This window comes from Momordica charantia (assembly GCF_013281855.1).
Source record: "Momordica charantia cultivar OHB3-1 chromosome 6 unlocalized genomic scaffold, Mcharantia_2.0 BLBB01000006.1, whole genome shotgun sequence".
Lineage (NCBI taxonomy): Eukaryota > Viridiplantae > Streptophyta > Magnoliopsida > Cucurbitales > Cucurbitaceae > Momordica > Momordica charantia.
The window spans coordinates 27,526,831-27,541,686 of NW_028275164.1; the positions used below are offsets into that span (position 1 = coordinate 27,526,831).

The 14,856-nt window shown below is 32.7% G+C and overlaps 1 protein-coding gene and 1 pseudogene across 5 annotated transcripts; both read right to left on the reverse strand.

Annotated features, from left to right (window-relative positions):
* Positions 1 to 1,389: 1,389 nt before the first annotated feature.
* Positions 1,390 to 5,772, reverse strand: LOC111022695 (acetylornithine deacetylase-like; annotated as a pseudogene). The gene is made up of 10 exons (XR_015791415.1): positions 5,443 to 5,772; positions 4,699 to 4,943; positions 4,335 to 4,443; positions 3,285 to 3,400; positions 3,150 to 3,207; positions 3,008 to 3,025; positions 2,723 to 2,845; positions 2,203 to 2,371; positions 2,079 to 2,112; positions 1,390 to 1,825 (listed from the first exon to the last, which is right to left on the reverse strand). The product of XR_015791415.1 is annotated as an acetylornithine deacetylase-like (transcript).
* Positions 5,773 to 6,896: 1,124 nt separating this feature from the next.
* LOC111022688 (acetylornithine deacetylase-like) lies at positions 6,897 to 13,300 on the reverse strand. 4 transcript variants are annotated; one of them, XR_015791414.1, is made up of 11 exons: positions 12,826 to 13,300; positions 12,239 to 12,483; positions 11,815 to 11,923; positions 8,789 to 8,936; positions 8,636 to 8,711; positions 8,503 to 8,520; positions 8,196 to 8,318; positions 7,754 to 7,907; positions 7,633 to 7,666; positions 7,429 to 7,535; positions 6,897 to 7,211 (listed from the first exon to the last, which is right to left on the reverse strand). XR_015791414.1 is itself a non-coding variant. In XM_088125013.1 (10 exons), exons 1-10 carry the CDS (start codon positions 12,862 to 12,864, stop codon positions 7,102 to 7,104), a joined length of 1,056 nt encoding a protein of 351 aa, XP_087981139.1. In that variant the 5' UTR covers positions 12,865 to 13,040; the 3' UTR covers positions 6,897 to 7,101. The 4 variants fall into 4 exon arrangements, 3 of the variants coding, with proteins under 3 accessions (XP_087981139.1, XP_087981138.1, XP_087981140.1); XM_088125013.1 differs by lacking the exon at positions 7,429 to 7,535 and having other exon boundaries at positions 12,826 to 13,040; XM_088125012.1 differs by lacking the exon at positions 7,429 to 7,535 and having other exon boundaries at positions 8,636 to 8,663; positions 12,826 to 12,879.
* Positions 13,301 to 14,856: the final 1,556 nt, after the last annotated feature.

Genomic DNA, 14,856 nt, shown 5'->3' on the forward strand with positions numbered 1-14,856 from the left:
AAAATTTATATTTTATGAAAAAATGAGTAAAAATATATGTCCAATTTATAAAAAAGAATATCATTACATGTAATAGAAACATATAAATTGAAAATATATATATACACACTTAAAAATTTCACAAGAAAAAATAAAATAAAAAATTTGAAAAAACATGGAAGGCGAAAAACATGCCATGGAACCTCATTGGAAGTCCAACTTCCTTTTAAATCGTTGCTGAAAAATACTCGTCTCCTATTGAGGAGATTTCTCGCAATTAAATATTTGACGACTCATTATTATTTAAAAGAAATCTATGTTTTTGCATTTCTCTCTTAGTTGTCAAATATTTAATTTAGTTATTATTTCTATCCATATGGTTAGTTTTCATTTCCATTAGAAAATTTAAATCCTTTCTCAATACTAACATTTAACCTATTACATTAAATTTTAGACACTTATTGTATACAATTTTAAATTTATATTACAATTATTTGGGGTTGTGAGTTTATAATTTATAAAAATAAGTATACATGGTATAAAAGTTGCGTTTTTTATAAATTGAATTTGTGTGTACTTAGAATTGTTTATAGGATTAGCAAATATGAATCCGAATTTATACAAACCTAATACTCGACAAAAGACCATAGAATTCGATTGATGTGATTATTAAAGATAAAATTTCCAATTATGAATTATATTATCATTAGACCTAAACTTTTGTTTTGATTTATAAGCCTTTGATTTACATTGTTTTTATTATTATACAAACTTGAAATGTTGCTTATTTTATTTGTTTGTATTCTTTTAAATATTCTGTTTTTTTTTTATCGCAAATATTCTGTTTTATCTTTGAACTTTGCATAAAATTTCATTTTTAGTAATTGCCATTGTATTTCACAAAATCTGATATCAAATTCAATACACGTAATTTAAAATAAAAGTACTTTGTCAGATAAAGTATATACTTGGTATAAAAGAAGAGACTGGGAAGGAAGAAACTTTTTCTTAAAGTCACTAATTATAAGTTGTTGAAGCAATTATAAATATAAACTTTTTAAAAAATGGTTAAAAAACAATATCTATGTGTTAATGATTTAGTCCAAGGTATTAAGAATCAAGCACATTTAATCCATGCAGTTTAAAATTTGCAACAATTTTATCCCCACCGTGAAAAGTCTAATCAAAATTAAATGTTAATTTTTGTCATATAATAATTTAGTCTTTTTAGTTTATAAACACATATTGTCCCTCATCGAGTTATTGATCTACATATATAAAAAGCTTAACAAAAAATTTCATAATATGAACTAAATCATTACGAACTTTAAACTATAAGGACTAAATTATTTCATATTAAAATATCTAGGACTAAATTATTATCAATTTAGAAGTACATGAATTAAATCATTACAAATTAAAATACTATCAACTAAATCATTAGATCCATGAGGACCAAAATGTCTATTGACCAAAAATTCAATAAGTATTATGCTATAGAAGAGAGAATTTATGTTCTCACTTCCTGTTTATTCTTTCTACCGGTTCTAATTGATCTTGTAAAAATCAAAATATCGACTTCTTTTTTACAGACTAAAAGTATTGTTTTAATTGATGTGATTAACCCATGGACGTTTTTTTCTTAATTTTTGTTGTTAATTTTTGAAACTTATTTTCAAAATAAAATCACCCCGAACTTATTCAAAAAAATAATGCTCCAAAAAACTTCCCCGTCACGAATTCATCTCTTCTAATTGAGAGATGATGCTGGCAAAAACCTTATAGCCATTGCTCATATCTTTAAAAAGACAACACTCATTCTTGGCATGGTATACGTCCAATAAACCTGCAAATAATTGAAGTGTAAATCAGATCATCGTAATCGTGCAATCTATAGAGAAAACATTACTCTGTTTATGGCTTTGAACAATCGATGAGTAGAATCTCCTAACTTTCTAACATGGACGAGTTGTACACGTTCCAATCAGGGAAATGCATTAATGGGAAATTTCCAACCCCAACAGCAGAATTTATAGTAAAACCAAGAGAAAATTTAGTTATGCTTTTTATGTAACAAAGGCTTGTCAACAAAATCATACCATACCCAACAGCCTGAACATCATAACCCTGATCCTACAAATAATAATAATATCAAGAAGATGAGAAAACCAGATGAAAACAATAAACACCAGCAGAGCAATGGAGCAATGAGGTCGTGATTACCTGAAGATGTCGAATAAGTGGCAAAGCCGCTGTAAAAGAGTAAGGTTTAACATACCCCAAAACTTCCTCTGTTGCCTTATATAGAACTTGATATCCACGAGAATCAAGATCACATGCAACTCCTGATCTCGGGGCCTCATCCCCATCCTCATGCATCATTATCTCAATACTGCACCCAAAAAAAAAACCCATAAAAATAAATGTCACCTGCAATATACAATATACAATAAACATATTATAAATATAAAGTATATACTAATTTTGCATGGCTTGCAGTAATAAACTAGTTCATCTGAAATGCATTTTATACATAATTTTCTACATCAAACTCAATGCATTAGTATTCTATTTTTCAATTATTCGAAAAAGAAAATGTAATCTATTTTATTTTTCAACAAAAAAATTGTAAGAATTTGATTGAATAAAACATCATTCTTCTTGGGGAGAGAGGGATTCATGATGTGAATTATTATGCTCATATTCCTTGGAAGTTATGAAGTAATAGAGGAAGAGAAAATACCTTCCCCTAAGGCCTTCATCTGGTAGGACGTACTTTGAAACTGGACCACTCGTTTCAAGTTTCTCAACGTTTGCATTAATGTAATCAACATAGCTTTTGACTTTTGTTACAACATCGTCCATACTAGAAGAAAAGTATTAACATATAAATGACTACATCCATAAAGTGTTTGGTAATTCTAATATTGCCCAACAAACGAAGGAAAACTATAAAACTTATTTAATAAGCATGTAGTTTGGTTGCTGAGTAATGTTGCTTGACTAGGAAAAGAAGTACACTACTTACTTGTAGAAGGGAGTTAACCTGTCAAGTGAAACCAAAACAAAATATATAAGTAATAGTAAGGAAGACACTATCTCACAATGATATTAAATGTCAATTCTATGCTAAATGCTAAAATAATAAAAAGGCTCAAACTTGTAATAACCTGACAACTCCATCAACAATACATTGGTTTGGAATTTGATTGGGACCACTTCCTATAGCTAAGATAAAGAAATGATCATGATTAAAAAACCATATTTCTCTACCTAAAATTAATGAATAGAGGCTCAGAACTTACTAGAGAAATCTGTTGGTATCATGGTTGATGGTGTCACAAATCCATATACCTTTTCCTTGGGATGAGGAGGAAAATCTTCGTTAAAGCAAAATGGCTAGCTCTATAGGATTAATAGTCTACATAAAAAATTGATAGGCACATATGTCGTCTTGAGCTAAAGCATAATTTAATCAATGGACAAAAAGTCATGTATATAAATATTCAAGTTTATGTTTTTAGATATGAACACTTCAATCAACTAAATTTTGTTCGCTAAATTATGCACTATTACTAATGGACACATTATCAAGGTAGTCTCAAATGCAAGGTACATCTAGCAAAGCCTTGCTTTCTAGTAGTCCTTACCACTTATATTCAAATAAAAGTTTACCGATCAAGTTTCTAATGCAAAGGGACTTACACCCTGGTTGTAATAACCTTATGACTTCATTATTTATTTATTTATTTTTTTTTTTTGGATATCCGTGAGTGTCCGGGCCAGGTTACGGAGACCTCGACTAATCTCACAGGGCAACCGTCTGACCCTACAACATTTGGTGTCGGGAAACACATAGGAATTACTAATTCCTAAGGTAGGTGACTTCATTAATGAAAATCTTGAAGGAAGGATTTCAATTTAAGATCAAGTAATAACCTTGTGACTTCATTATTTATTTATTTATTTATTTATTTTTTTGATATTCGTGAGTGTCTAGGCCAGCTTACGCACACCTCGACTAATTTCACGGGGCAACCGTCTGACCCTACAACATTTGGTGTCGGGAAACACATCAGAATTACTAATTCCTAAGGTAGGTGACTTCATTAATGAAAATCTTGAAGGAAGGATTTCAATTTAAGATCCGGACACTTGTACAAAACTACAATCCTACCAATAGAGAAGCTTCCACATCACAATAGAAAGATCTCAAATACGCGCAGTTTTATCAATTCAACAACCAAAATCTTTTGAACCACTGATTTCTCCTTCAAAATGCCAGAATAAGATTCACTTTTTGTTAACAAAGTGCATACACGCTATCACACAAAACATAATATATATCGATTTACCTTGTGTGGGAAACCACCGTGAAAAAGTTTTCCAGTTGCTATAAGTGTCCAGGATATCACACCGCCAGTACCAATACAAGGCTGTGAATCAGCTGTATCAATCCAATATCTATGTAGGAAATTGGATATACACAACTTTACAATGTACCGTGGAAGTTTCCAAAACTTGGAATTGGAAAGATAACTCATAGTAAATCTACCACCATAGATTAGCCTAGTGGTCATTAGGGAACATTAAAAAAAATACACTTTGCAAAAATGAATTCATACTCCATAGTGGCTATTTACCAAGAATGCTAAAATCGTAGACTAGATGAAATAACTCATATCAAGATCTTCTTCGGAAAGAAAAGCAATCACTTACAGAGGCCCTCCTTTTAACTTATCAAAATATCCATCTTTCACAAGTCGATATATTCCAACTCCATGGAATGTAGAATCCTCTTCACCGGCAGTAAATATAACCACAACAGAGGTCTTCAACTTTAGTTTTGTTTCTGCAAGCTTCTTAAGGAGTTCGGTTAGAAGGGCAACATGTCCCAGGCAATCAGTAGTCCCAAGACCCCGAAGTTGATCCCCCTCAATGCTCAATGAGAAAGGATCAAAGTCCTGCATATATAACAATGAATTTTTTTTTTTTAATATGAATCGCATATCCACGCGTATATGAAATGTAACCCAACCTGCATCCTGGCCATAAACTTGCCAAAACGACTCCAGGATTCGAGAAATTCAGCTTCTGATGAATGACACAAAAGCCAAAATTCATTCAAGAAATTCAACGGTACAAGTACCCTAGCTTAAAAATAAAATTGGACTGCCGTTTGATGAGAACACAAGCAGGAAAATGAACTGAATCAGGCAAGCAATAGATTGAAGATTAAAAAAAACATAGGACAGAACAAGATTGATAAATTATGAACAACAGGGGCAACTTCAAATCAAATTATCAATTAATTCGGAAATGAGTTCATACACAAACTTTATCACACAGTACACAAGCCAAATGGGGCACAGAAGTTGCAGATACCAGTACAAATGTAGAGGAGTTAAAGAAAAACATTAAAAAAAAAAAAAGTATAAGGAGATTTGTGATGAAAAACCATACCCAAGCGCCAGGATCAGCGGTGACGACATCCATGTGACTTCCGACGAACGACACTACTTTTCCAGGTACCGTCCCCGGATACTCCACAATCAAATTTCCACGGTTGACAACGTAGGATACACGGTTTATGAGCAAGGGTCCGCCATTGGCGGTGCTGTGAGGACGGAGAACATCAAGGACGTTATTGATGATCCTCTCCTCTTCGGGAATCAGCTCCGGTAGAGCGTTCTGGAGGAATCTGGTCTCGCCGATGAGCTTAAACAGTAATCGGACGAAGGGTTCCTTCTTCAGTTCACCTAGAGTTTCTTTAATGGATGAAGCGGAATCCATGGCGCCTCTGCACAAACAATATTATTAAGAAAATGAAAGTTCAAGAATTAATATAAGATTTAAAAAAAAAATGAAAACAACACTTCTCCATTTAAAGCTCTTATTTGTAAGGGCAATGAAAAAAAAAAAAAAGTTGGTGACTGTTCTCTCTCTTAAAACTATATATATATATATATATATATATATATTATCTTATTCTCATTTCAAGTTTTTTTTAAATAATAAATAAATAAAAATCTAAACTTTCATATATTTTGTTCGTGTTTAAATATTCTAATTCCTATCATTAAGTTTTCACCACTCATTAACAAGAACTTAAACTCAATATCTAATCTAGATATATTATTGGTAGATTTAAACATTTGTCCAAGTAAAAGATTGGATAAATAAATATGTGCTTATTTTAGATTTTTGTTAAATAAATTATTACAAAATTAGTGGAAATAAATAAAATAGTATTTGCTAATAATATTTAGGAATTAAAATAAAAATGCTAGAAAGTTTTAAAATAAAAAAAAATTAGAGATACTAATTAATAATAACAGTAATTTAGAATGACCAAACATCTTTCAAACTATTACCAAGTATTATAGTCGATCTGATTAAGATATATATTATTGATCAAAATGTTGAAGATTTGAAATTCACCCGTGTTTATTAAACTAAAAAAAAAAAAAAAAAATTGGAAGCTTTAACAGTTATTTATTTTAAAAGGTTTTTATGGACACCCGAATAGATATTAGATCTAATGGAAGACCAAACCTCCGACATGAAGTCTCCATCCCCTAAAACATTTATCTTCCTCTACAGCCAAATGTACCCCAAAATAGTTAAAAAGACCATCGTCCATAACTGTAGGAAGGTATTTCTTTTGATAGAGCATCGAAGATCGGAACGATGTTAGAAAATTGGTTCAAAGAGTATCATAGTAATTTCATGAACAATCCTTTTGACATGGAGTGCCAACCAACATCCTTATATGAAAATAAGAATCAGAAAGGAGGATTTCTTTTTCATCATCGCAGGAAGAAAAAAAAAAGAGAAGAAAACCCAATTTTCTTCATCCATAATATTTGGTAAATGTACAGAGTCAGAAAACATTTATTACCAATTAGAAAACAAAATAGAGAAGCAGTAACTTTAGCTTTATCATTGCCTTTACTGAACACAAATGACAGATCCAAGGGAAAGTGTCAGATGTACAAAGCATACTCTGCAGTTTTCTTTATTACTTTACAGTGAGAACGAAAATATTACTTACATCAGATCTGCTGCTGCTGGGTTCACTCTCAAAGTTGAAGAACCATTTAAAACGACAATGGTTTATTATCAATTTTCTTCTTCTAATTCAGAAATGATGCTGGCAAAAACCTTGTAGCCATTGCACATATCTTTGAGAAGACAATGCTCATTAGCGGCATAGTATGCATCCAATAAAGCTGCATAAATGAATTATAGCGTAAATCAGATCTTAGTAATCGGCAATTATGCTTTCCCATGTATATTTCTTCAAAAGAGTTTAAAATAAAATGTCTCTTAGACTTTACGGTTCGGACTTGAAAACTTTTTAATCATGCAGATGTATTAATGGAAATTTGTATATTGGGAGTTGTTTTTTTTTATATCAATTGAGTGTCCAGGCCAACTTGCACGCACCTCGACTAATCTCACGGGATAACTGTCTGACTCTACAACATTTGATGCAGGAAAACATAGGAATTACTAATTCCTAAGTTAAGTGGTCATCGTGGGTATATTGGGAGCTTTCAGAAACAAAATCAAGAGAAAATTAACTATGCCTTTTGTAACAAAACCTTGTCATGTCTTAAGAAATGAAAACATAGAATAAAAAAAACATACCAAAGCCTACAGCCTGAACATCACAGCCCTTATCCTACAAATAATAGAGACAAAAGATGAGGGAACCAAATGAGAACGATGAACACCACCAGAGGAACAGAGAAATGGGTATGTGAATTACCTGGAGGTCCCGCATAAGTGGCAAAGTCGCTGTACAAGAGTATGGTTTGACATACCCTATTACTTCCTCTGTTGCCTTATATAAAACTTGATAGCCACGAGAATCAAGATCACATGCAACTCCTGACACCACTTCACCAAAAGTTATACTAATTCTGCCAAAAAGAAATTAAAATCTTACATTTCGAAGACCAAAATGGTGGTCGTCATAGATGAATGGACATGCACGTAGGTCAAAAGCAATTTATTATTTATCTAAAATGTCTCTGCACCATTTTCTTTGTCATATTCAATAAATGTATTACTACTTTATTTTTCAATGAAAAAAATTGTTAGAATTTGATCGAATAGAACAGCATTCCTCTTGGGAGAGGAATACATGAAGTGAATTACTACGTTCATGTGCCATGGAAGTTGTGAAGTAATAGAGACAGAGAAAACACCTCCCTCTAAGGCCTTCATTTGGTAGAAAAAACTTTGAAACTGGTCCCCACGTATCAAGTTTCTCGATATTTGCATTAATGTAATCAACATAGCTTTGGATTTTTGTCATAACATCCTTCACACTGGAAGAAAATTATCAAAACATATTACAGACAAGATCTATAAAACGTTTAATATTTTCCAATATTGAGCGACAAAAGAAGAAGAAAAACTAAAAGCTTGTTTGAAAATTAAAACATTGTAATAAGTATGCAGTGTAGTTGCTAAGTAATGTTGCTTGACTAGGAAAGGGAGTACAATACTTACTCGTAGAAGGGAGTTAGCCTGCCAAATGAATCCAACATGAAATACATAAGAAAATTAAGGAAAACACTAATGAAAGATTTTATTATATGTCAATTTCATAATAAAATCATAAAAGGCTCAAACTTGTATGAACCTGACATCTCCTGAAATAGTATACTCCCCTGAAATTTGATTGACAAGAATCGGATCGGGAAAAATTAGTGGATCATCTAAGATGAAGAAATAATCATTATGAAGAAAACATCTTCCCCTACCTAAAATTAGTCAATGAAGGACTAGAATGTACCATTCCCTTCCCATGTAGATGTAGGTTTCATGGTTGATGGTGCTGTAAATCTATATACCATTTCCTCAGGATGAGGAGGAAAATCTTTGTAAAAGCGCAATTGCATCGCTTTGAGAGCTTTCCAAGATAGCTCCATAGCATTAATAGCCTGCATACAAGAGAGGTAGGCACTTATGTCATCTTGAAGAAAAACTAAATTTAATCAATTGCCATAAAGTTATATATACACATATTTAAGTATGCTAACAAAGGTTTTTATTTATTTATTTATTTTTATTTTTGGATAAGAAACCGAGCTTTCACTGAGAATAAATGAAAGAATATACAAGGGGCATTACTAGCCACCAAAAAGGGATCCACTTATAAGAATGGACCTCAATCCAAAAGAATGATACCGAACTGGTAATTACAAAAAGCCTTAGAAACCGACATCCATAGAGGTATTAAATCTAACTAGATAAATTTCCCCCAAAACCTCTCTACTCCCTTAGTAACTATACTATTCCTCTCGATCCAAATACCCCACAAAAATAGCAACCAAAAAAAAAACATGCCACAACTGGATCCTTCTATCCCAAAAAGGAGGCAAAGCAAAATCTCCTCCACCATTGCTCTACGCTCCCCCTGTTACAAGCCAAAGAAACCCCAAAACCTCCATGAACCGACTTCAAATAAAATAAGCGAACTGGCAGCTCCACAGGATAAGGTCGAGGTCCTCGTAAGAATTTTTGCAAATGACACACCATCAGGGACCCAACAAAAAGGAAAAACGTCTTTGAATACGGTCCATAATATTAACTTTCCCATGTAAAACTTACCAGACAAATAACTTAATCTTCTTCGAAATTTTTACATGCTAGAGTGAGACGAACAGCGAGGCATTAGGGGGAGGCAGTGAAACACTCAAAAGCTGAAAAAAGAATTACAAGTGAAACCCAGCGACAAATTAGGGGACCAAATATGAAGGTCCTTCCTCTCCTGAATCAAGCGAATCTCCCCTTAAAGACACAAGCAAATCAGCAACCTCCAACAATTCTCTATCCGTTAAACACACTCAGAGAAATAGAAGAGGAATTTCCAAAGACTCAAACATAGAGACCACTGAATGCAACCTCTTTTTAAAAAGGTGGTAAAGACGAGAAAACAAGAAACACAGGGGTTTATCACCCATCCAAAAATCCTCCCAAAAATAGGTTGTTGTACTATCCCCAATAGAGCAAGAAATAAGTCGAAAGAAAAAAAGTAAAGATAGAGAATATAGCCTTCCAGAGGCATTTACCAAAAAATTTAGGACCACTAGCTGATACCAAATTAAAAGGATGCGACTCATATTACTCATGATTATCCTACGCCACAAGGCATCAGGTTTATGAGAAAAACACCACAATCATTTAGCCAATGAGATCTTATTCCATAATCTCAAGTTCCCAATTCCCAACTGCCTTCCTCCAATAGTTTCAAAATGATGTCCCAATTAACCAAATGAGAGCCTCCCCCTCGTCTACCCCGCCTAGAAAATAATCCCTCATGATTTTTTCGAAGGTTTTAATAATGGACAACAAGACTTTAAATAGGAACATGAACTAAATTGGGTCCATCTTAACATAGACTGAATAACGGTGAGTCTCCCTCTAGAAAACAAAGCTTGTTTCCAAGAAGAAATATGCTTTTGAAGCTTTTCTACAATAGGAGACCAAAAAACAAAACTCTTCGAATTGTGGCCTAAAGGAAGCCCTAGGTAAGAGGACGAGAAATCTTGAACCTCACACCCTGCTAGGGAAGCATGAGAGGAAAGTTTGGAACGCTCGCAATTAATCCCTAGCAAAGATCTCTTAATCTTAAGACCCCAAATCACTTAAAAAAAACGAAAGCAAATAGTTCAGATTGATAAAGGAGTTTTCCTTCCCGGGACAAAATAAGAGAATACCAATAAGAGAATACCATCAACAAACTGAAGATGCAACAAACAAGTTTTCTCTCCCGATTAAGAATCCCTCCAAACATCCTTTTTCCCACACCCATTGGAACTAAATTGCTGAGCAAATCCACAATTAAAAATGAAAAGAAAGGGGGACAATGGGTCCCCTTGCTTCAAACACCCTGATGCCCAAATCTTACCCCTTAGTCTTCCGTTCACAAGGATATAACGGCTATCCAGGTAATCGAAGGTTAATACTTACCTCAACTAGCTCATTTCTACACTATTATCAATGGACAAGTTATCCAGGTCATCTCGCAAGGCACATTCAGCAAAGCTTCAATTCAGTAATTCTTACCATTTATATTAAAATGAATTTACTAGTCAAGTTTATCATGCAAACAGAGTTTACTGAGCTATACTCAGGGCATTAAATTTCCATCGACATGTCGATATTTCCATATGTCCATAGGTTCAATGTCGACATGAGGGGTGAATCGGTATTTCCATAGTACTGCATAAAAAACTTGGACACAAAAGTGAAAAATATCAACAAAATATAATTAATATGGACATTGTATCAATCCTAATAATTTGTAACTTATTTAAAAAGAGTTAAATGCTTATTTGTTAATTTAAATATTTGCTATGGATATTTTATTTTTAGAATTTTTCTAGCAATATCAATCACGACATTTTATCGATAATTTCCATCGATATCTATATTTAAAACTTTGGTTGTACCAACCTTAACTTTATAGGTGACAATGTTGAGGAAGGTATTTCACATTTAAGATTCCGGCACGTGTATAAAACTACAATCCTTCAAATCCAAAAGTTTCCATGTCATAGGTAGGAAGATCTATCAATTATTATTATTTTTTTAGCACAACATGTGGGGTGGGGGATCGAACTCACAACCTATTAGTTGGAGATATATGCCAATTGCCACTAAGCTATGTTTGCTTTGGCTAGAAATATCTATCAATTCAACGACCAAAATCTTTTGAATCACTAAATTTCCCCTTCAAAATGCAAGAAAAGACTCACGTTCAGTCAACAAAGTGCACGCACATTAGCATGAAAAACACAATATATATCAATTTACCTTGTGTGGCAAACCACTGTGGAAAAGTTTTCCAGTTGCTACAAGTGTCCAAGGTATCAGACCACCAGTACCAATACAAGGTTGTGAATCCACCGCATCAATCCAATATCTATGTAGAAAACCAAACATACAGAGCTTAACAATGCACTGGGAAGTTTCCAAAATTTGAAAATGGAAAAATAACTCAAGATTTAACCTTATACCATGTGAAAAAAAAAATAAAGATACCTTAGGAGGAATGGATTCAAACTCTGTGGTGGTCATCTATTTAGAATATTAAAAGCATAGGTAGACAACCAATGAAATTAGTTAATGTTTGCATCAGCTAGCTACGATGCTCATGAATATCATAAAATAGAAGAGAAAAAGAAAACGAAAAACTCATATCAAAAGATCTTATTTGGAAAGAAAAGCAATCACTTACAGAGGCCCTCCTTTTAACTTATCAAAGTATCCATCTTTCGCAAGTTGTTCAACTCCAATTCCTTGGATTGAAGAATCCTCTTTATTGGCGATAAATATAACAACAATAGAGGACTTCAACTTCAGTTTTGTTTCTCCAAGTTTCTTGAGGAGTTCAGTTATAAGGGCAACATGTCCCAAGCAACCATTAGTTCCAAGACCCCGAAGTTGATCCCCCTCAATACTCAATGAGAAACCATCAAAATCCTGCAATATAACAATGAGTTCTTGTATGAATAGAATATCAACGTGAATATAGAAACGTAATCCTTAATTTTGTTTGGTTTTAACTTGAATCCTGGCCATTAATTTACTAAAACAGAAATACCATGTGCCAAAACAACACCATGAGCACAGGAATTGAATACTACTGTAGCTGGTGCTGAATCAAATTCCCAATTAATCCCGAATGATTTTACACACAAACATCATCACACAGTAGACGAGCCAATTAGGACAATGAAGTTGCAGAAGTAGTACAAATGTAGTGGAGTTACAGAAAACCATAACATAAACTATCGAAGGAGATTTGAGATAGAAAAACAATACCCAATCAGCACATCCATCAGAGTGCAGTGGCACATCCATGTGACTTCCGACGAACGACACTACTTTTCCGGTATAGTTCCCGGATACTCCACAATCAAATTCCCACGGCGACGTTTGTAGGCGACACGGTTGATGAGCAATGGTCCGCCATTGGTGGTGCTGAGAGGACCTAGAACTTCGAGGATGTGATCAATGATAAGCTGCTCTTCAGGAATCCGGTCCGGTGGACCGTTCTGGAGGAGCCAGGTCTCGCCGATGAGCTTAGAGAGTAAAGAGACGAAGGATTCCTTATTCAGTTCACCTAAAATTTCTTTAATGGATGAAGCGGAATCCATGGCTGTGCCACAAACAAGAGAGATTTGCAACACAGAAACTGCTCAGTTACGAGGAAGGGCAACGAACAATATTGAGAGAAAATAAATAATAATTCTCCTTAAAATACCATTTTTTCCCTAACTTTCGAAATCATATTTTAGTATCCAAAACAAAAATAACAAAAATAGTAAATAATCAGTTCTTTTCAAAAATAATAAATAATCAGTTTGCCCTTGCTTTTATTTTTGTTTTTACAAATTTTTGGTTTATTAGAAAAGAGAACCATTTCGGTAGTGCATGAGAGCAGGAGTAACATGCACAAAAATGAGTCCTCTAAGAAACTATAGTTATATCATAATTACGAAAAAAAAAGGGAGATTTTATGTCAATTGAGATGCAGAGGTTGAGAGCGAGTCTGAAAAAAAGTCAATTATTACGCTCCAACCAAATATGCCACACAAGAGAGCCTAAAGCATTTTAACAAATTAATACATTATAAAAGCCAATTATTTTTATCTTAACAAATTAATAGCATGATTTCGAGTACATGACCCAAATAGTTAATTTCTTTAAATTTTAAGATGAGATGAAATGTTGGTAGAAAAAATAGTTAAATTTTTAAATTCATAAACTAAACTAAAAAGAGATATTTGAAAATTTAGGAACAAAATGAAACAAACTTAAATTCAGTTGTGGTTCGAGAATTATATATCAACTCATGTTACTTCTGTTTCACCATCAACTAAATTGTGTACATTACATATGATTTACACGTGGACTACATGTCGTTCCAGTTTGAATCGAGTAACATTTAAATTAGGCGTTGAAGTCTAAGTCGTATGCATGATGTATGTGATATATTTTACTAGTCTTCCATCAACAAAAATAAAAATATTTATATATATTTTATACGGACAAATATTCCTGACATCTTTTTCTTAATAACACAAACGTGGGATGAAGAATTTAAACTTTTACCCTTTAAAAAAAACAAGATATTTTTTGCTGTCGTACTATTCTCGTATTAGCAGTATTTTATGATATAGGTAGTCAAAAAAAGAATTCACAATTCAAAGAGGAAATAAATTAAGTATTCATGATATACATAGCAAAAATTCACATGTAATAGGATACGAGGGAAGAATCGTTCTTTTTACTTTTGATGATATAAATCATTAATAATACCAGAACGAATATAATTCGACATTAATTACCATATATCTCAAATTGTGAGTTCGATCTCACGCTCCCATATATTGTATTAAAAAAATGTATCAACAATTAAAGATATATCACCATTTATTTTGACAATATTTGACAATATATATCTATTCTATATATAAAAAGTAGGGAGAAATTCTTTACCTTTTAATTTAAATATTTTCATATTCATGTTGGGTATAATTTTGTCTTTCAATATAAAATTTTATCTCTGGTGCATTCAATTCTCTATCTCTCCCCCACTTCGTGTAATTTTATTATTATTTTTATTTCTTTCAAAATATTTTATTTTCATACTTATAAATTCCACTTTTCTCAAAATAATTTTCACCCCCTCAAAAAATTTCGCTCTAGAAAAGGTATGTTTTATCTCTTTGTTTCTATGAATTAATTAAAAATTTATAACTTATTTTTAATTATAATTAATAAGAAATTTCAAAAATTTCTTAACTTTTTATTTTCAACAACTAAATAAATAGTTTTTTCTTACTCTTT